The sequence below is a fragment of the Canis lupus genome, chromosome 9 (assembly GCF_011100685.1).
Source record: "Canis lupus familiaris isolate Mischka breed German Shepherd chromosome 9, alternate assembly UU_Cfam_GSD_1.0, whole genome shotgun sequence".
Lineage (NCBI taxonomy): Eukaryota > Metazoa > Chordata > Mammalia > Carnivora > Canidae > Canis > Canis lupus.
Genome location: NC_049230.1, coordinates 48,189,687 through 48,211,462, shown reverse-complemented (window position 1 = coordinate 48,211,462; position 21,776 = coordinate 48,189,687). Strand labels below are relative to the sequence as shown.

Sequence of the window (21,776 nt, the reverse complement as noted above, 5' to 3'; positions counted from 1 at the left end):
GACACAGCCACTGCCGCCAGCACTGCGGACCAGATCCACAGAGTGGGAGGTCATGGACATGCAGACCCTGCAGCACTAGCCACCTGAGTCACTGTCAGGACAGAAGCTGAATCCGGAAATTTTCATAAACTGTTCTCCCATCCGCTCAAAGAACCCTTGAGCCATGACTGTGACTCTGAACCAGAGGTGTACACAAAACCTGGGACAGCAAAGCCAGGCGAGAAAGAGGAATGGGGTTTCCAGGCATAGGTGGAAGGGAGCCCAGGCTTGTAGCTTCCATCTCGCCACACACTTCCTGTACCTGCTTGGGGTTTCCTTCTCAAGATGCAAGTGCTGACAAGCAAACAATACAATAGGACATAGCACTGACGGCCCCAGGCCTCCAACGCAGCTTCCGTCTTACCGCACATTTTTCAGCATGTACAGAACTTCTGACGGCAGGTGAGAATTCTTCACATCAAACTCCGTGAGGTCAGCCTCCAGCAGGGACGGTGGTGGTTCCTTTGGCTGCAGGGTTGGGTATTCCTTTTTGAAACGCAGAATCCTGCAAAGCAGATTCGTGCACCTGGCACCCAAAGGTGGTCGAAGCAGCTGGTGTGAGCACTATAAACCCAGAGGTGGGGAAGCCAGGGGCCATGGTGGTAGGCAGGCTCCCCAGTGCCCTCCAGGGAGGGCAGCCAGGGCACATGTGGTCTGAAGGACATTCCCAGTACCTCTTGGCCAGAGACAGCATCTTGGTCCTCTTCCTCACCCGCTGCCGGGGGGCGGCCGTGCTCCCTACAAGCGTGTGGGGCAGCGTGGTCACCTGCAGGGTGAAGGGAGAGGCCGATTCCTGACCCCATGACCTAATGGACCCAGACTCAGCCTCAGGGGTCAGCCACAGCCCTCAGGACCTGCCTTGTGGGCTGCCTGCAAGCATGACATCAGTTCCCAGGCTCTGGTCCTGCTGGCCCTGTCTGCCCCAGACATGGGGAGCCATCCCTGGTACCATGGACAGTGGAGCACCTCGTGGCCATATCCCCAAACAGCCAGCGCTCTCAGAGCACTGCGTCCTCAGGCCTATGTTCTCTCTGTCTGCAGGGCAGATGCTTAGCCTCTCCTGTCATGATGGCACAGCAGCCCCTTTCCACATGCTTTTTTTTTTTTTTTTAAGATTTTATTTATTTATTCATAGAGATGAAGGGGGGTGGGCAGAGACACAGGCACAGGGAGAAGCAGGCTCCATGCAGAGAGCCTGACGTGGGACTTGATCCAGGGCCTCCAGATCACGCCCTGGGCTGCAGGCAGCGCTAAACCGCTGTGCCACTGGGGCTGCTCCACAGGCTTTTAAAAGCTGGCTCTGGGCCTCCGGGGTGGCCAGCTGGTTGTGAGATCGAGCCCTGTGTCCAGCTCTGTGTTCATTGCGGAGCCTTCTTGGGATTCTCTTTCCTTCTCCCTGCCCCTCCTGCTCATGCATACATCCTTTCTCAAATAAATAATGTTTAAAAAAAAAAAAAAAAAGGCCGACCCCATCCTATCCTGTTGCCCTGTCGCCTAGAATCCGAGTCCCTGCATGATCATCCTGGGTCTAGAAAGCTCTTTGCCCCTTCTCCCCATTGAGACCAGCTCATCTACCCTGTGGTGGTGAGAGTGCAGAGTCCCTGGTTCCTGGTTGTCAGCAAGCCCCTCGGGCAGCCACTGCCCCCTGCTCCCCGCTCAGTGCCTGTCCCGTGGTGTCAGTTGCAGGTGTGTGGTCCCAAGTCCTGCTTCCCTTCAGGTGACCTGGCACCACAGGACCACACTCCCGTCCTCCTTAACCCAGGCCTGGCAACTGCACATTCTTCAGCAGGACCACGGGTTGATGACTGGGGTCAGCCCACGTGGCTCTCCTCACAAGGCTGGGAGGAGGCAGCATTCAGGCTTGAGGCCCACACCACAGCCCCTGTCAGTGGTACCAGGGGGCCTCCATGTCATAGCCTGATGCTGGGAAGAATGGGAGGCCCACACAAGGATTCACATGCCTTCTCCTGTGGCATTTCAAATTTGCTATGGAGAACATGAATTAGTTGTTTATCCAGAGAAACATGATAAGTAACGGCTACTCTAAAAAGCCAGCAGTTATTTCAAGTACAGTAAGGGTCGCATCCCCCTGCCCTCAGGGAGTCGGAGTGGGCCAGGGGGACCAGAAAGGGCTGGACCAGGCCACCAATCCTCCACGTGGGTTGACAAGTGAGGCCTTCCAGCTTCCAAATCTTGGCAGGACCCCCAGTTTCAGCACTGAAGCCAGGACCCTCTAGGCCCCAGGACATTCCCCAAAGGGCCTTCTGTCCTCGCTCTCGTTGCTAGCTAAGACACACATGCCTTTAACAGCCCAGATAGCTGGGAACCCCACCCCAAGGGAGCCTATAGGACTGGGGCCTGCAGCACAGGTTACTAACCTTCCTCATGATCTTCCGGCCATAAAACATCACTTTGTCTCTCTTCCGGAACCTGTACTGAGGAGTGGGCTGTACCTGTCCTGCAAGGGGAGCAGAGGCGCCTCCTGAGCCGCGGCAGGGACATGGGGGCGATGGGCCCTACCAGGCGGCAGTCAGGGCACACACACCAAGCCTGTACTGCCCCTGCTACAGCGCGTGGCGTGGGGGAAAGGCCCACAGCCTCTTGGCCCGAGCCAGCACAGGGTGGTTCAAGGGGAGCAAGACTCACATCTCTTCTTACCAAGTCTTGCTCAGAAATGTAAGCCAAGAAAACTGGAAACATACGCAAATTCCGCGGGCCCAGGGTCCCCAGCACAGGCCTGAGGCCTGCTCCCAGAAGCTCAAAACACGGGCAAGTCCCCCCAACCTCCCCCACCCTCCCAAGCCCTTGTCCTTCCCTTTAAAGCTGGAGCAAGATACTCACGGAATCGGTTAACCCTTCTATACACAAAAAAGACGGTGATGCCAACGAGGGCCAGGGCTAGGAGTGCTCCAATCACAATCCCCAGCAGCTGGGCAAGGACAGACAGAGCGTCCATCAGCAAGGCTGCCACAGAGCCCCTCTCCACTCTGCAAGGTCTGGGACAAGCCAGGATCCAGGCCCCCCGCCCAGCCCCAACCCTTCGGCAGGAAGCACTGGAGACAGTTACCATGGTGGACTGTGAATGCCGCTCTGTCAGCGACAGTCCCCAGGACTGCAGGGTGGTGCTCAGACAGAAGGCATCCTGAGGAGAACACCGTGGTCAGGAAGCGCCACACAGGGGTGGCCCTGGCTTCCCAGGCAGAAGGAAGAGAGCCACTGGTTCAGGAGTTAGCAGCCCCCCAAGAAGTGATCTTCCAGGGTGCTGAGCTCCTCTGAGCACGCCTGTCCAGGAGACACAGAGAAGGATCCGCCCCCCCCAGCCACCACGGGATGGGGGCAGTTGGGCAGGGCCGGCAGCTGTGCTGTGTCACCACAAATGCCCTTGGCATCCTTATTGCCTGTGAGTCCCAACCCTTCAGCTCTCCAGTCCCTCAGATGCAAGTCTGCAGGAGCAAGTTTGGCTGGCCACGGGTCAGCAGGACTGTGTGCTGCTGGTCACAGGGTATGTGGAAGCCTAGGCTCAGCAAGGCTGAGAAACAAGGAGCCATCTGGATTTTGAGAACCCTGAATACCCGCTCACAGGTTCCATGCCTGCTCCCCGACCACCTCCCAGGGAAGGAGTTAATGGATCTTCAGAAGCCCAGACCCACGGAAGGGAGGAAGAGAAGAAAGTGAGTGCAGGGTGATGAGTGGGCACATGGCTGGGGCCACCCATATGGAGGATGCTGGCTGAGTCCTCAACCAGAGGAAGATGAAAATGAGCAAGAAAAACCAGCCAAACAAGCAGCCACCCTGCATTCTTCCTGGTATCCACACACCTCCCCCCAGGCAGCCAGAACACGATGGGGCAGGGGCACCTGTTAATCCTTTCAACCTTCCACACAAGCGCCAAGGACTAAAGTAGCTTGTCTGATCCCTCAGAGAGAGAGAGCACCAGACACCAATGAAATGGAAGGGCATTCAGAAAAAGGTCTCAAAAGCAGAATGCTACCACGAGACAGGATAAGTAAGTGGCCCAGAAAAGCTGGCCTTTGAAGTTGGTCCAGCAGGCAAATGGAAGCAGTGGGAGCTTTGCTGCAGAGCTGAGGCATCCAGCCTCTCCTGACCTAACGGTGTGGCACCACTGTCAACGTGACAGCACTCACAGCCTGCCCCTCATTCAGGTGTGTCCCTTGGAGCTCAGCCACCACCTCGAGGACAAGCAAGGATGTTGGAGGAAAGGGTCACCCAGGTGGCCCATAACCTAGTTATACAATCTCCTATGGTTGAGCATCAGGCTTTTTATGGTTGTTCTAATGCATTTACTTTTCTGCTTTAGGAATAAAGGCCTTTGTGATGTGGCTACAGATGTTCCAGTGACAAAGGACTCGGAGTCAAAACAAACAGGAGTCCTCAGGGGAAGCAGTGGGAACTGACCTCAGGGGAGGCAACGGCCAGGGTCTCGACTCTGACAAGTGGACAGAAGGGCCCAGGCTGCCACTTCCATTCCACAGACTTCAAGGAGCTGCCCACAGAACAAATGCAGACCCTTTGTCCTGGTGCACAAGTGCCCCTAACTGGGAATTGTGAGGCTCTGATTCATCTCTGGGACCCTCCAGCCCCATACCTCTGGGCTGGCATCCTCCTCTTGCGTCATGGCTAAAAATGAAACAAAACAAAACAAAACAAAACAAAAAACAGTCAAGGAGAAAAGAAAAGGGTTCAAAGGACCCCAAGTGTTCCCCTAACTCTCACTCTTGGGGCAGAGCAACGCCTGCAGCCTTCTCCCCTGGGTTCCCTCTCTAGTTAAATTATGTTTGCACCGAAAGAAAAACCGTGATGGAAAGCTGTTTCTCCACCAAGAGAAGCACCAGAGCCGCTTCCCCCTCTGTAGACAGCTCCGTGGCTGCCCGGGAACCCACAACTGCAGGTCAAGGGCGAGTGCCACAGGGAGGAGGCTGCGGTGGGGGTGGGGGTCGGGGCTGCAGGGGGGAGGAGTCGGGGGCGGGGGCAGCTATGCCCTAGCCTCTGGCCACAGGGAGGACGGGGGGTGCTGCAGGGGGGCCGGGGGCGGGGGCTGTGCTGAAGCCTCGACAGCCTCCAGCCTGCAGCAGGGGTTCCTCCCCAGTGTGGCGGGGCCCTCGGGGTGGGCGTGCCGGGTCCCGAGGGGCACGACCTAGGGAGGGGTCCACCGGGAAGAGCCAGGTCTCCCAGGACCTTTAGGGAAGCAGCGGCGAGAGGGCCCGCCCAAGGCCAAGGGCGCCCAAGGCCCAGGGCGTCCCAGGGAAGGTCTCGCGCCCCTTGCCGCCTCACGGAGCCTCCCTAAGCCCTGCCGGACAGAGGGGCCGCGAGCCCGGGCAGCGGCGGGTGGGTAGGCATCGGGGCCATGCCGGTGGAGGGGTCACTGCAGGGGGTCCTCGGGGCTGGGGGACGCGGGGGCCGGTGTCTGGGCGGGGGGCGTGGTTAACGTGCGGGCGGCCGAGAGGACACGGATCCGCCCCCACCTGCACCTCCCCCCACGCAGCGCCGGCCGTGAAGCCTGTGGGGCAGGGCGCGTCCTGCACGGCTTGGGGGCGCCGCGGGCTACCCTTCCTCACAGGGCCAGGCCCCGGGCGTGGCCATCGGGGGGCGCTCTGCGGCGACTCACCGGGACCGCGCGCTCCCGACGCCCGCGCTCCCGTCACTGCCTCCACCGCCCGGCCGGCGCCGCGCCTCCCGGTGCATTGGCTGGGGCCCGGAGGTCCCGCCCCCTCGCAAGGCCGAGGCTGTGCATTGGACGCAGCCAGCCAATCGGAGCTGCTCTTGCTGCTGCGCGGAAGCCGCGCGGGCCGCCGGAAGCCGCCAAGGGCGCCGGAAGCGCAGGGCGGGGCGGCTGGCGGCCGTGCGCGTGAGCGGCTCGGGACAGCGGTCCCCTGGGCGCGGCTCAGCATGGGCCTCCTGAGCGAGGCGGCTCGCTGCCTGGTGCGGGGCGCCGACCGCATGAGCAGGTGGACCAGCAAGCGGGGCCCGCGCACCTTCTACAAGGGCCGCGGCGCCAAGGGCACCGGCGTCCACGGCCGCGACGGGAAGTTCGTGCTGGTCAAGGAGATGGTCCCGGAGCTGGTGGTGCCCGAGCTGACCGGCTTCCGGCTCAAGCCGTACGTGAACTACCGCGTCCCGGCGGGCACAGACCAGCCCCTGACGGCCAAGCAGCTGTTCCGGGAGGCGGTGGCACCTGCCATCGAGAAGGACTTCAGGGACGGCGCCTTCGACCCACAGCAGCTGGAAAAGTACGGCTTCGAGCCCACCCAGGAAGGCAAGCTCTTCCAGCTGTACCCCAAGAACTTCCCGCGCTAGGGGTCCCCGGGGCTGACCCCGGCGGGATGGAAGCGTGCAGCAGGGCCGGCCCGGGGACCTGGAAGCCGTCGTTCCCCGCCCACAGCGTCTGCGGCACAGGGAAGGCGGTTCACACCCCACCGTCCATCACCCGGAGTCAAAGGAGCATATTCATGGGGTCAAAAGCAACGGCTCTGGCGGGCGCACCTCCAGTAATCTAGCCTCTTTCCCCTTTGGCTTCACCCATTCAGTGCAGAGTCCCTCGGGCCTCTTGTGTTCTGCCCAACATTTCATTGATCCTTGTGTTAAATACCTTCAACCCTACAGATGGGTCCAAATTCTTCTACTGAAATAAATGCATTAGCTAGGAATCCATCATTTTATCAGAGTAATTTCTTACATGTTCTGACATACTTTCATTAGAAATAAAGCAAAAAAAAAAAAAAATGTGTTTTCTGGGGCACCAGGTGGCTCCCTGGGTGAAGCATCTGCCTTCAGCTCAGGCCATGATTCTGCCTCCAGATTTCCTGCTGGGAGCCTGCTTCTCCCACTATACCTCCACCCCTGCCCCCTTGTGCTTGCATCCCTGTGCTCTTTCTCAAAATCTTTTTAAAAAGGTGTTTCCTGACTCAGAACGCCTGTTTATATTTGTATCTACTCATTTGACAAATTCCACGCTGGCCTACACTCCTACTACTGTGCTTTCCAGAAACACAGAATGAAGTTTGGCAGTCAGAGGAGTCACAAACTCAAGTTGTGTTGGAGCTACTCTGTGTCTAGGCTTTGGAAGCCCCTAAGGATACTAAAGCCACAAGGGGTAAGTGGGATAAATCTACCACACTGATCCAATGTATTTCAAGTTTATGACACGCTAAGGCCGCTCAATGGCGCACACGTTTCCCTTTGCTTATTCTCACAGGAGGCTAATACAAGTACTTACCATGCTGTAATGAGGTGATCTTTTTAAATGTTCATATAAAACTGTTAGGTAGCTTTATGAAAAGCAGACTTTCATTTAGTTTTACTTAAAAAAAGTATGAAGAACTGAATGTCCAACTCCCACAAGACACAAGTTTGAGTTGGGAACCAAGACCCTTCCCTCCCACAACAGCTAGCAATTCTTGCTCTCAGGCAGAGTCACCACTTGGTTAAGGTTTATTTCAGAGAAGCCAAGAGCTTCTTTGACCGTTGACACCGTAGAGCCCCTGAGGTGCACCAAACCCTCTAGTCACCTGTGGAATACAGGAAAACTCAACGAGATGATCTGAGGGCACTTCACCAAAGTCGCACTTGGGTTTATCTGTGGAAATGGTCTTTATGACTTCAATCAACCAACTTCTTCCCTAGCTCAGCTGTTCTCCCACTTCCAGAGGTGAAGAACATGATCATAAAAGGAGCAAGTAGCGAGGAGGTCAGCATCCGAGTTCACTGCTTCCAGATAGAGGTCACGGTCACAGAACTTGGCCCCTGCAGTATGCAGCCGGGTGCCACTCTTTACCATATCCTCTGTGAGTGGCTGGAGAAGAGTTCTCAGTTTGGAGTGATCCTCTTCAACATCCTCTGCTAAATGATGAAGAGAGGGTGCTGGTGACTGGTATACAGCCTTCATGCTACAGAGATGTGCTGCCCTGGCTCCTGAGTTGTTGCAGGGAGAGGACCCTAAGTGGTATGACTGGTGGGTTTGGGACAGGTTGCCAAAGTAGAGCCAGGACCAGTCAGCTCCATACACCAATGAGTTGGACAACGTGTGGGACACAGAGACTGTGCAGGCTTCCTGCTTCTCGTCTGGAGTGAGAGAACACAGGAGATTCAATGTTACCCAGGGTTGATCTTATCACCCCCAAACAAGAGGCCCTGCTTACTCTCAAAGGGAGACTGCTAAAAGCAGCCACTCATTTGTCAGCAACGAGTGTTGCGTGTATCACACAAAGGAATCCTCAAGAAGTAGACAGATGAGAAGAAAACACACCTTCATCTTGTAGTGAGTGCATGTGCGTGCCTCAGATGAATCAGTCTGGCTACAGAAGCACATGGGCCAGGGTGCCTTTCCAAGTTGGAGAGGACTTGGCAAAAGTCTCTGAGTTAAGACTTCAAAGCCAAGGACAAAGGAATTAGCCAGCTGGGAGAGACAGGGATGCATGAGAAACAGAGAACAACCATATGTAAAGTAGAGAACAGGACACCACTGGGCAGCCACAAACGTGACCAGGGCTGAAATGCCATCAGGGAGTTGTGACATGTCTGGAGGGTCAAAATCCTGCAGAGTTCTGCATGCTCCATAAAGTCTGGGTTTGAGCTTGGAAAGGAGTCACCAAAGAGTTTAAGCAGTTTTCCTTATGGTGAGTTGCTATGGCAACTTTGAGGCTGGAGGGCAGGACTGGAAGGAAGTCCAGCTGTGGAAGGTTTGAAAGCAACATTTGACCAGAAAAAGAAATGACAAGATGTTTCCACACCTGAAGTACTAGGGGCCAGGGCAAGGCCAAGGATAGCAAGAGCAGCCACAGAAAACTAGTGGCCGGTGAGCTGGGGATGTGAACTTAGGAAACTGTCACCAGCTGGACGGCCTGGTGGCCAAAAATCGAAGAAGTACTCAAAAATCAGTGGGGACACGTGAACAGGACACAGGAGACGGCTTCAGGGGGCTTCGTGGGAAAACTCTAGGACAAAGTAAACATAATGAGTAAATGACAGTAACACATTATGGCCCACTGAGTAACAAAAATTCATGCATCTAGACAGGCAGTTAAAAAATACAGATATATGGAAGAAACTAAAGCTCTTCCTTATAAAAGAGTGCTAATTTTAAAATGTAGACAAAATGATAATAGGGGCTCCTGGATGGTTAAGAACCCAACTCTTGGTTTTGGCTTAGGTTGTGATCTCAAGGCTGTGGGACTAAGCCCCCGCTTGGCTCCACACTCAGCACAGAGTCTGCTGAAGACTCTCCCTCTCTCTCTCTCTGCCCCTCCTCCCTGCATGCACCCATGCACACTCTCTCTCAAATAAACAAATCTTAAAAAAATAATAGAAAACCACCAGTTTGCAATTATGGTAATTTGATTCAGGCAAGAATCAATGGGTTGAGTGAAGTCTGATGAAAACAAAGGCTCAACCACTCTAACCACAGACTAATTATTATTAATTAAACAGGAAAAAAATATTTTTATAGTGAAGAAACCCAGAGGAGACCTTAACCAGGTGACCAAATTAACCTTATCAGCAGGAAAGAGACAAAGTGGCATCATGGGCCTCTTGATGAAGCACACTAAGGAAGGCAGAATGTCAAAATGCTGACAACAATCCACAACCAGTGCAGGAGACACACTTCATACTCCAAGCTATGAGCAGACTGAAAGCCAAAGACAGTGAAGATGTACCACCATGCAGACAGCAACCCTAAGAGAGAATAGACTCCAACACACACGGTTACTAGAAAGAGGAGGGATCCTCACAACATACAAAATTGCAATCATAAACATACACCTAACAACAAAGCCCCAAAACACATGAGCACAAATGAATAGGAATGAGGGAGGAAATGCGTAATTCAACCATGACAGTTTAAGACTTCACTATCCCACTTCCAATAATGAACAACCAGTGTGGGCACCTGGGCGGCTTAGTCAGTGGAGTGTCAACTCTTGGTTTCAGCTCAGATCATGATCTTGGGGGGTAAGATGGAGCCCCATGTCCAGCACCCTGTTCAAAAGGAGTCTGCTTGAGATTCTCTCTTCCTCTCCTCTGCCCCTCCCCTATGTGCATGCGTGCCCACACACTCTCTCTCTCCCTCTCCTCTGCCCCTCCCCTCACTATGTGCATGCATGCCCACACACTGTCTCCCTCCCTCTCAAATAAGTAAAAAAAAAAAACAAAACAATGTTTAAATAAATAATAAAAATAAAGAGCCACCAGGGGCACCTGGCTGGCTCAGGTAGCAGGTGACTCTTGACCTCAGGGTTGTGGGTTTCAGCCCCATGTTGGTGTAGAGATTACTTAAAAAAATTTTTTAAATAAAAAAATAATGAACAATCAGCCAGAAAATCAACAGAACACTTGAACAGAATCTGCAGAGCACTCCGCCCACGGCCACAGAGCACACTCTTCTGAAGAGCACATAGACTGCTGAGACCCAACCACAAACACAAAACAATTCTCAATAAACTTAAAAGAATCCACAAAAGAATAAAAATAGAAATCAGTAACAGAAATTTAGGAGGACGCCTAGGTGGCTCAGTGACTGAGCGTCTGCCTTCTGCTCAGAGCATGATCCTGGGGTCCTGGCATCAAGTCCCACATCGGGCTCCCCTGAGGGAGCCTGCTTCTCCCTCTGCCTGTGTCTCTGCCTCTCTCTCTGCGTCTCTCATCAATGAGTCAATCAATCAATAAATCTAAAAAATAAATAAATAAATTTAGGACAGTCACAAAAATGTAGAATTAAACAACAACCTCATAAATAACTAATGAGTCAAAGAAAAAAATCACAAGGGAAATTAGAAAGTGCTTTGAGATGAATGAAAACCTACCATCTCTCAAAATTGGTGGGATCCAGGGAAAGTAGTGCTCAGAGGGAAACTGATCACTGTAAATACCCACATTAAAAAAGAAGCCCTCACATGGTTTTCAATGAGAACAGCATGTTGGTGTAACTAGCAGAATGGATGCGGGACAGACGGGGGACGGAAGGCAGAACAGGAAGCCCTGGAGCTTAGCCCAGCTCCGCAGAGACAGGCCTTCAGAACAGTGCTGGTGAGGTGCTGGTGAGCTGGTGTCTCTAACCACTTCTTTGTGTGGACAAGGAGGGAGGGGGAATCACGAACCAAGAATGAGGAGGGGAAGGGGGCACTGGGGGCTTGAGAAAAGAGAAAAATTATGTGAAAAGATTCTTTTTTTTTTTTTTAAAAGACTTTACCTGTTTATATTTATTTGACAGAGGAAGAGTGTTAAGCAAGGGGAGCAGCAGAGGCAGAGGGAGAAGCTGACTCCCCGTTGAGCAGGCAACCTGATGTGGGACTTGATCCCAGGACCCCAGGATCATGACCTGAGCTGAAGGCAGACACTTCACCAACTCAGCCCCGCAGGTGCTCTGAGAAAGTTCTGACAATAAAGAATTACTGGCTAGAGAAAGGCCATGGTTTCCCTGGCAATGCCATGAACCCACTGTAGCACTTAAAGTGCAACCCCCAGGGCTGCTCTTGCCCCCCATCCCCTCGTGTAGCTCAGGCATGGCAGAGTCTGACCACTGCCAGGCAATGCCCAGAGAATGTGAGCAGAGGGCTGTGGCATGCTGGGAACATGGGACCATGAGGGCCACATTGTGCACAGACAGGAGGGGCAGCCGTGGGAGTGACAGGTGGTGATGCTTCTGGAGCAGAGTCCTAACAGGGCGGAAAACAGCTGGGCCCGTTATGTAAGAACAGTGGCTAAGGAGCAGAGTGCTGGAGACTGAGGCTGGGAGCTGGCCCAGACACCCGCCTTGCTGAGACCGAGGGTGTGAACCTAGGAAGGTGTGGTGCCTGGGGGAAGGGCCTGGTAGAACAATGGGGCAGGAAGCCAGGCACCCCCCACCCCAGGCCTGGCTGCGTGGGGCCCCTACCCACCTATTGCCTTTTGGCAGTTGAAGATCCTAAAACCACTGTGCATACAGGCTGCCAGGAGCAGGTGGTGGTGGAAGGGGTGCCACTTGAGCCTCCACACTCCGCCCTGTGTGGGCATGTCTGCAAATGGTTGCTTCATGTTCCGAGTGTCCCACAGTAGAATGTGCTCATCATAGCTGAAACCCATCAAGCACAGTGATCACGCAGGAAAGCCCACACCCACTTATTCCCCAAGGCCCTGGGTGGCAGGGGACATCTCCCAGGGAAGCCCACGCCACTCATTCCTCTAGGACAAAGTCTCCTTTCCCCAAGCCCAGGTACCTACACTCTGGTATGAGAGTCGTCCAATTAAACAACATGGCAATGGTCAACATGAGGAAAGGAAGTGACAGGTAGAAGATGGACCCCTGTGAACCAACCCTAAGGGACTCACCTTCCCGTAGCCAAGATGTTCTCACGATGGGGACTGCTCTGGATGCTGCACACACCCATGGAGTGTCTACAGGCAAAAGTGCATGGGCTGAGCAAGCACCTCCACAGGGGCACATCTCCAGTGCAAAGTCCACAGGGAAGGGACAGGAGGTTTGGTCCCTAGATAATTTACCTGTCGCTAGTGAACACAGATGTGCCGGGTGTCCTGGTGTCCCAGCCCTTCAGAAGGCCATCGTCTCCACCTGTGTGGAGACAGAAATGCCCACTGATAAAGGAAGCAGCCACTTCTCAGGGAGAGCATTTACGCCTGTGAGGAAACCCCTGTGATGACTTCCCAGCGGTTCTAGGCTGCCCCACGCAGAAGAGCCCTGTGCTGGAACTGTCTTCAGACTAGAAGAGGGTGCCTGCAGAGGAGACAGGAAAGGCTGGGGGGCTCAGGCTACAGGAATAAAAGGGAAAGCCAAGAGGTTAGGGGAAGAATTTCCAGGTTACAACATGGCTCAACTGCCCTCTCTTTAGGCTCCAGCAATCATTGCTCCCGGCTGTCGCAAACCAAAGTCACCGTATCAAAGAACTCCGAACAGGAACTACATGCAGGACACAGTGAACATGAGCACTTCTTATGTTTCTGGAACCTTCTGCACACCCCCATGTGTTTTAAAGGGAAGTACCCTTTGTAATCCTGCAGTAAAAACGACCCTTGTGCTTGTCTTAGGGAACTGAAAAAATGGGAAGAAAGGGGAAGCTGGCCCCCTAGTCCACAAGCAGTCTTTGAAGAAAAGCAACCATAAGGTATAGGATGCTGGTGGGTATCCTGAAGGAAGGGAGCAAGGCTGAAAAACAGGGAGGATGAAAAGAAGCAAAAGAACAACCTCTCCACCTAAGTGTGACCTCTCCATCCATCCATCCATCCATCCATCCATCCATCCATCCATCCACCTAGTCTTCCATATGCCCACCTACCCATACCCCCTATCTACCTTTTATTCAACTACCTGCCCATCCCACAGATACTTACCGAGCATACTACAAACAGGACAAGTCAACCAGCAGAGCCAGCGCACTGGGTGTGATGCCTGCAGGTGAGCCTTGGTATCAGCTGCCATTCCATGGCAGATGCACAGAGGAAGTTGGTCGTGGCCTTTTTTTCTTTTTAAAGATTTTATTTATTTATTCATGAGAAACAGAGGTAGAGTACACAGGCAGAGGGAGAAGCAGGCTCCATGCAGGAAGCCCGACATGGGACTCGATCCCAGGTCTCCAGGATCATGCCCTGGGCTGAAGGCAGTGCTAAACCGCTGAGCCACCCAGGCTGCCTGGTTGTAGTCTTTACACACCGGTCTCTCCTCTGTCTCACACCCACATTTGTGCACCAGGATGTCCTGATGATCCTGACCCACCTGCACACATATATCCCAAGTCCTACCACTTTTCCCTCCTGTGCACTGCTTCCAGAGTGATCTGAGGCCATCTTGCCACCACCTGCATGCAGGCCTCCAGGCTCTGCCCTGACCTCCTCACAGTCTATTTCCACAAGTCAGAAAATGTCATCCCTCTCTCTGCTCATATCCTGCTAGTGCTCCTGTTTCATTCCAAGCAAAACCCAAAGCCCTTCCTGTGGTCTGCAAGGCCCTGCGACCTTTTTTTTTTTTTTTAAAAGATTGATTGATTGATTGATTGATTGATTGATTGATTTATTTATTTATTTATTCATGGAGATACAGAGAGAGGGGCACAGACACAGGCAGAGGGAGAAGCAGGCTCCATGCAGGGAGCCCAACATGGGACTCGATCCCAGGTCTCCAGGATCATGCCCCAGACTGACCATGAGGGCCACATTGTGCACAGACAGGAGGAGCAGCCGTGGGAGTGACAGGTGGTGATGCTTCTGGAGCAGAGTCCTAACAGGGTGGAAAAAGCTGGGCCCGTTATGTTATTTATTTATGAGAGAGAGAGAGAGAGAGAGAGAGAGAGGGGCGCAGAGACACCAGAGGAGGGAGAAGCAGGCTCCATGCCGGGAGCCCAATGTGGGACTTGATCCTGGGACTCCAGGATCGAACCTTGGGCCAAAGGCAGGCGCTAAACCACTGAGCCACCCAGGGATCCCCCATCTCTTGGGCTTTTCTTCAGGAAGGTAAACTATCCAAAAAGGGAGATTGGGGGATGCCTGGGTGGCTCAGCGGTTTAGCGCCTGCCTTCTGCCCAGGGCGTGATTCTGGAGACCCAGGATCGAGTCCCACATCAGGCTCCCTGCATGGAGCCTGCTTCTCCCTCTGCCTATGTCTCTCTATCTCTCTCTGTCTCTCATGAATCAATCAATCTTTAAAAAAAAAAAAGAGGAGACAAACTGGAAATCCAACATGACAAAGTCAACATTGGGCCTAGAAATAGCAGTGAAAAATGTGGGAACTCTGGATTTCTCACAGCTGGAGCAAGGGATCAGATACCAAGAGTGGCAGGAGGCAGGGCTCCTGCTACTCCAACACAGGGGTTGGGGTATCCAAGACCCCAAGCCTGCAGCCAAGTGCACTTCACTTTCTAAGGGACAGCTAAGTAATGAATAGCAACTACAGTTGTCTCCACAAAGGGTCTTCAAGATGCCAACACGTCCGGAGTCACGGCCTCACCATGTGCCATGCTTGCCCACTCCCTCCCTCCCCCATGGGGAGAAATACCTACCTGAATAAACTATTTCTGTCTGCCAGTAATTGAAAGCAGCAATCCAGGCCTCGAACTGATGGGCATGCCATGAGGCCAAATCCTGCAGCCTGGTCCCCGCCTCATTCACCTCTAGCAGGTGGAGTTGCCCCTTGGAGTCGCTGCTAATGATTTTCAAGGGCTGGTCACTGGCCCTAGACACAGGGAACCAATAGAGTAAGCCGGCTGAATGTATTCACTGACCCCACTCATCACCCTCTTCTGGTTCCTGACTGGTGACACCCGAGACCTGTCATGGGAGAAGTTCTCCACGGACCTGGTATGTGGACGTGCCTGTGAAGGAGTTTTGGCATCTGGCAGAAACCAAAAACTACCACTTAGCTTGTCAAAATAAACCAGTGTCAGCTCTCCTGATGAAAACATCATCCCTTTTATCTGAAAGGTTGGAACGTTTTCTTTCTACATTAGGACTGGTAGTGATATTCCCAGTTCTGGGAAGCCGCCATCAAGGCTGGTACAAGGTTTCAACCCTCTCTTGCATCCTCAGAGGAGAGACTTGGGGTTGCTCACCAACACCAACCCTTACCATTCAGTTTTCCTGGTGGACCAATCCAGAGACAAGGCCAGGCACTGCCTCTCCAGGGCAAAGCAGGAAACCAGCTCCAGCGTGTAAGCGGTCTAGTAGGAAGAGAGTTCTAGTGGGGGGAGGCTTCCAGTGGGGAGAGGGTTCCAGTGTGTGGGCGGGGAGAGGTCCAGGTAGGGGAGAGTTCCAGTGTGGGGGAGAGGTCCAGATGGGGGAGGGTTCCAGTGGGTGGGGAGAGGTCCAGGTTGGGGGGGATGGTACCAGTGGGGGGAAGGTCCCAGGGTGGAGGGTTCCAGTGGGGGGAAGAGGTCCAGGTGAGGGGTTCCAGTGGGGGAAGGGTCCCAGGGGGGAAGGTTTCAGTGGGGGGAGAAAGGGGCAACAGGGAAAGGAAAACAGCCCAGAAACCTGGAAAGACGACAACTCCTCAGGGGCCATCACTCCCTCATCTACTGCTAGATGAACAAGTGTGTTAGCCCTTCATTCACCGCAGAACGGGAGGCACTGGGGGCCTGCCCCTGCTCTCCAGGAGCTCACACACTCACAGGAGGACTTTCCCACACATGTGGCTTCAGGGGAAACCGGTCTCTCTGCTTTTCAGACCCCCTCACTGTCCATGCACTCCCAGCACAGTCCTGCCACCTACATGGGCTCCAGGAAGCACCACGGGCACACACTCCCCACCCCTCCGGACCTCAAGGGATGTTGGGACACACTGTCTTCAGGGACAGCTACAACAGGATCTTTCCTTTAGTTTCCTTTTCAGAAGCCACAACTAGCCATTAAACATTTCTCTTTTCTAAGATTAGGTAAGTTTTTTTATTACCCTGGCAACCTGAACAGGGCTTAACTCTCTCAAAAGGCTCCCAGCAGGCTGCTTCCTCAGAGTCCATTCCCGGGGTTCTCTGCTCCTGCCAGAATCTGGTTCAGGGGCCCATAGTCTTTCCCAAAGTATTTCCTCCCTTATTCCTGAGACCGGGCAGCAAGGCCCTTTATGCACAGCCCTCAGCTGCTGTAACTCCAACAGCAAGCAGACCTGCTCCAGCCTCACTTGCACACCTATGCTAGGGTGTGTCCCTCCCACTGAGTCAGGGCTTGGTCTTGTGGGCTGTTTACTCACTTCCCTGTTCTCTTGATCCTCCAACAATCAGATGTAGTCATTTTGCAAATGTGTGGTACTGATCAATACCAAATGCTCTGAGAAAGCCATATGGGAAACATATGCCTTCCTAATTATGGGTGACAAATACCACTTTCACATAGGAAATTCATTGCTATTCTGGGCCCCAGCATCATCAACCTAAGAATGCTGGTCCATGGACAGGTGAATGAATACCCTGCCACTAGCCCTTCCCCTGTTGACACAAAAGGTGACGTCTTCTTAGAGTTAGATGCAGACCCAATAACGTAAAATAGACTGCATGCTAGACTAGAATGTGTTCTGATAAAGTTTGCCATTGAACAGAACCATGCTACAAAAAGGTTTGCAGCAGCAAAACCTCATGCCCAAATCCTCTCCATTCAGATGCCTTCCACCTCCCACAACTCCTGGCTTTACTTACTGACCTCAGATCCCACCAAGCGGAGCAGTTCAATGGACCCACCAGCATTTGCCACACCCAAGAGGGCATGGCCGGCCACCGGGATGTGGCACCTGAGGAAAGAATTCATACGCCAGTCAGAACACAGGATATGCCCGGAAAACAGGAGAGCATTATGAACCTCAGTAACTTATTATTTAAATTTCGGCTCTAAGGGATCCCTGGGTGGCTCAGCGGTTTAGCCCCTGCCTTCGGCCCAGGGTGTGATCCTGGAGTCCCGGGATCCAGTCCTGCATCAGGTTCCCTGCATGGAGCCTGCTTCTCCCTCTGCCTGTGTCTCTAGTAAATAAATAAACGAAATCTTAAAAAAAAAAAAAAAAATTTTTTTTCAGCTCTATCAGGACGCCTGGATGACTCAGCACTTAACTCAGCAGTTAAGTGTCTGCCTTCGGCTCAGGGTGTGATCCTGGGGTCCTGGGATCAAGTCCTGAATTGGGCTCCCTGAATGGAGCCTGCTTCTCCCTCTGCCTGCCTCTCTCTCTCTTTGTGTTTCATGAATAAGTAAAATCTTAAAAAAAATGTTTTTTCAAACCCAAACCAGGTTGTAGCCTACAATTCTGTCCCAAGATTCCCCAGCTTATGAATCAGAAAACCAGCATCAAATCTCAGACTGATACCAACCCTAGGCCTTGGAAACTGGCAAACGAAAGGAGTTCAAGTCTACCTCCGAGTGCCAACAGGTGGGCAGGACAATAAAGAAATGAAAAAGTTCAGACATTTCTCCATCCTATTGAATGCTGACAGGCATCAGCCTCCCCTGATTAAATGAACATACACTCGTGACAAATTTCAGAGAAGAGGAATTGTTATCAATGTTATACCATTTCAGGTCCAGGATTGCAGAAGTGTCCCTCCTTTGGATCTCAAGCAGGGGGGAAGCAGTGCTGTCCTCACTAAAACTATACAAGTAGAGACGACCTAAACGGATCTGAGGCTCATCAAGGTCAGGTGCACTCTAAAAAGATACAGATGTATTCTGATTACCCTAAAAGATACTGAGAAACCCAAAGGATGGGGAAAGGAATCAAGGGAAAGAAAAGCTGTGCCAAGATTGTAGAACTCTGGGGGCACCTGGGTGGCTCAGATCATGATCCCAGAGTCCTGGGATGGAGCCCCGCATCGGGCTCCCTGCTCGGTGGGGAGTCTGCTTCTCCTTCTCCCTCTGCACCTCCCCCTGCTCATTTGCTCTCTCCCTGGAATAAATAAAATCTTAAAAAAAAAAAAAAAAAAAAGACTGGAACTCTGCCTGGAAGCAGCACCTCTGATCTCTAAGTTGGAGAAATGTCTCTTGTCTCGTATACAATTAATGTGTAAGAAGGCAAACTCTGCTGGACTCAGCATAAAATGCCTTTTTATTTTTATTTTTTTTAAAAGACTTTATTTATTCATGAGAGACACAGAGAGAGAGGCACAGACAAGGCAGAGGCAGAGGGAGAAGCAGGCTCCACGCAGGGGGCCCAATGTGGGACTCGATCCCGGATCTCCAGGATCACACCTGGGCTGAAGGTGGCACCAAACCACTGAGCCACCCGGGCTGCCCATAAAATGCCTTTAAAAAAAAAAAAGTTTTATTTAACTAATCTCTATACCCAATGTGGGGCTTGAATTTATGACCTTGAGATCAGGCATCGCATGCTCTACCCACTGAGCCAGCCAGGTCCCTCTAGAATGCTCCTTCTAAGAGGGCTAACAGGACTCATCTGCCCTGGAAAGGTCCTGGCTTAGGACCTGTTGCTGGAGTGCCAGTTATTCTTAAAAGTGTCCTGGTTTGGATCTGAACAGACGCCTTCAAGAGATTAGGTATGGCTCCTTCAAATTCCCATTTCCTCTTTGCTCTAGGCTTCATCCATAAACTTAGAGCCACACCTGCACACAGGGGGCTTTCAAGATGCCCACTTTGCGTGCCTGGCTGGCTCAGTTGGTGGAGGATACAACTCTTGATTTCAGGGCTGTGAGTTCCAGCCCCATTTTAGGTGTAGAGCTTACTTACAATAAAAAAAAAAAAAAAAAAAAAAAAAAAGAAAGAAAGAAAGAAAAAAAAGTGCCCATTCTAACGCCCCCTCTGGCCACAAGGCCAATGTCACATCTGCATCTCCTGTGTGACTCTACAGACTTTTCTCTTCCAGCCTTCCCCACCGCAGGCCAGACATTTGTGGTCGGCTCTGCCTCCTGGGACCTCTCCTACACAAGAAGCAACGTGGGGAGCGCAGACCTAGACAGCGGCCTGAGGCCAGGAGGGCACCGCGCACCTTGCTCTCAGGGTCGGCGGCCTGGTCCCCCGGCTTCTGCAGCTGGTAGGTGCCGCAGGCCAGCAAGTGCCTGCAGCCTTCCAGCGGGCACCACTCCACCGAGTCCGCGGTGTACTCCGTGTCCACCGCCTGCAGCAGCCGGACGCGACTTCCCGTCACCCAGGTGTCAGACGCAGACGCAGCGGAGACAGGGCGGCGAAGGCGGGGTGGAGAGGCCAGGTTGAAAGCGGGGGTCGGGGTGGGGGCTGAGGTCGGCGGTGAGAGTAGGGTCGGTGTGGGAGCTGGGGTCCGCGGTGAGAGCGGGGGTCGCGGTCCGGGTGGGGGCTGAGATCGGCGGTGAGAGCGGCGGGGGGGGGGTCGCGGTCCGGGCTGGGGTCCGCGGTGAGAGCGGGGGCGGGGGAGGTCGCGGTTGGGGTGGGGGCTGGGGTCCGCGGTGAGAGCGGAGGGGGTCGCGGTCGGGGTGGGGGCTGAGGTCCGCGGTGAGAGCGGGGGGGGGTGTCGCGGCCGGGGTGGGGGCTGGGGTCGGCGGTGAGAGCGGGGTGGGGAGTGTCGCGGCCGGGGTGGGGGCTGGGGTCCGCGGTGAGAGCGGAGGGGGTCGCGGCCGGGGTGGGGGCTGGGGTCGGCGGTGAGAGCGGGGGCGGGGGAGGTCACGGTCGGGGTGGGGTCTGGGGTCCGCGGTGAAAGCGGGGGGCGGGTCGCGGCCGGGGTGGGGTCTGGGGTCCGCGGTGAGAGCGGGGGGGTGTCGCGGCTGGGGTGGGGGCTGAGGTCCGCGGTGAGAGCGGGGATTGCGTTCGGAGCGGCAAGGAGAAGAGCGCTGAGCTCCAAGCGGTCCAGTATTTTACTTCCGCCGTCGCCTCCCTCCTTTCCGGGACGCCGGGGCGGGACTTCCGGCCGCCGTGGCCACGCATCGGGCTAGGCTCGGGCGCCCCCTACGGGTCCCGGCACCAGCGCGCACATCCGGCCCTCCAGGGAGACGCGAGTATCTGGGGGGGGGGACAGCAGAGTGTCCAAAGGAAATCGCACAAAAGCTGGGCTCTTAGGAGGAGAGAAACAGGGCATGTAAGTAAGGGTGAGCAAAGGACCCAGAGGTTCAGGGAGCCTGGTCGGAGGCTGGCCCCCAAGGGGCTGGGCCATGCTGCCCTGTCCCTCATGTCCATCCTAGAGGGCTGCCGGCTGCTCCAGGGACGCAAAGACCCGCCCGCCAGGACAGCAGAGAAAGGAGCCAGGGACAGCCGGGGGCGCCTGATTCTCGCCGGCTGGGGTAGTGGGCAGGAAGGTGGACCCTCTGCAGGGTCAGCATCTGGGCCCAAAGGGAAGGGAGGACACCTGGCATAGCCACAGTCTGATTTGGGAGACTTCGAGTAGATGTTGCTGCCATTCAAGAAAATTAACATACTCTACAGAATAGGTTTGGGGAAGGCAAGTTTTGGACATGGTTAATTAAGGATGGGTTAATTTGTCTCTCCAAAAAGATATGCTGGAGTCCTGTCCTACAGCACCACTGAATGTGACATTTGGAAACAGGGTCTTTACAGAGGCAATCCAGTTAAAATGAGGTCTGTAGGGTGAGCCCTAGTCCAATATGTGACTGGGATCTTTAGGAAGGGGTGATCTGTTCCCTATGCGGGACAGACCCACATAAGGAAGAGAATGTAAAAGCAGAGGATTGGTATTATGCATCCACAAGGCAAGGGACACCTGAAACTGCCAGAAACTAGGAGAGGCCTGGAACACACACACCTTTCCCTGTGTCTTCAGAGAAAGCGGAGTCCTGCCAACACCTTGATTTGGGACTTCTGACCTCCACAGTGGGATGACACATTGTTGTTTTAAGCCATCTATTTCATGACATTTTGTTATGATAGCCACAGGTAACTGGACATGGTGACACTGAAATCTATGTAGATACCTGGGGACTCACCTGTGGTTTAGCAGTAGGACTTTGGCTAAAAATACCGAGCAACAGAAAAGGGTCAGGAAGCAACAGGACTTTCTGAAATGGCTGGCTCAGTTGCTAGAGTATGCAACTCTTGATCTCAGGGTTATGAGTTTCTTTTTTTTGTTTTTTGGGGGGGGGGGGTTATGAGTTTCAGACCCACACTGGGTGTACAGATTACATTTAAAAAAACAAAACAAAACCAAAAACTTAAAAGAAAAAAGTCTAAGTCAAGGGACGCCTGGGTGGCTCAGTTGGTGAAGCTTCTGCCTTCGACTCAGGTCATCACCTCAGAGTCCTGGGATCAATCCTGATGTTGAGCTCCCTGCTCAGCAGGGAGTCAGCTTCCCCTTCTGCCGCTCCTCCTCATTCACGCTTTCTCAAATAAATGAA

The 21,776-nt window shown here is 53.6% G+C and overlaps 3 protein-coding genes across 7 annotated transcripts in view; 1 reads left to right on the top strand and 2 right to left on the bottom strand.

Annotated features, from left to right (window-relative positions):
- Positions 1-5,785, bottom strand: part of PNPLA7 (patatin like phospholipase domain containing 7) — a 64,663-nt gene extending 58,878 nt beyond the window's left edge. For 2 of the 5 annotated variants that reach the window (XM_038548592.1, XM_038548594.1), the window contains exons 1-7: positions 5,666-5,785; positions 4,646-4,677; positions 3,107-3,181; positions 2,881-2,968; positions 2,418-2,497; positions 714-805; positions 404-544 (exon numbers count right to left, since the gene is read on the bottom strand). In XM_038548592.1, the coding sequence (XP_038404520.1) occupies positions 404-544; positions 714-805; positions 2,418-2,497; positions 2,881-2,968; positions 3,107-3,181; positions 4,646-4,675 (506 nt within the window). In that variant the 5' untranslated portion in view covers positions 4,676-4,677; positions 5,666-5,785. Of the gene's footprint in view, positions 1-403; positions 545-713; positions 806-2,417; positions 2,498-2,880; positions 2,969-3,106; positions 3,182-4,455; positions 4,617-4,645; positions 4,678-5,665 lie in introns of those variants that run through there. The other 3 variants (XM_038548595.1, XM_038548593.1, XM_038548596.1) reach the window with 3 other exon arrangements.
- Positions 5,786-5,863: 78 nt separating this feature from the next.
- On the top strand, positions 5,864-6,708 carry MRPL41 (mitochondrial ribosomal protein L41). The gene has a single exon (XM_038548597.1). The coding sequence runs from the start codon at positions 5,947-5,949 to the stop codon at positions 6,352-6,354; it is 408 nt and encodes a 135-aa protein (XP_038404525.1). The 5' UTR covers positions 5,864-5,946; the 3' UTR covers positions 6,355-6,708.
- A 614-nt stretch (positions 6,709-7,322) lies between these two features.
- DPH7 (diphthamide biosynthesis 7) lies at positions 7,323-17,228 on the bottom strand. The gene is made up of 6 exons (XM_038548598.1): positions 17,164-17,228; positions 15,039-15,211; positions 12,532-12,601; positions 12,361-12,426; positions 11,931-12,103; positions 7,323-8,118 (listed from the first exon to the last, which is right to left on the bottom strand). Exons 1-6 carry the CDS (start codon positions 17,226-17,228, stop codon positions 7,682-7,684), a joined length of 984 nt encoding a protein of 327 aa, XP_038404526.1. The 3' UTR covers positions 7,323-7,681.
- Between the last annotated feature and the right edge of the window lie 4,548 nt (positions 17,229-21,776).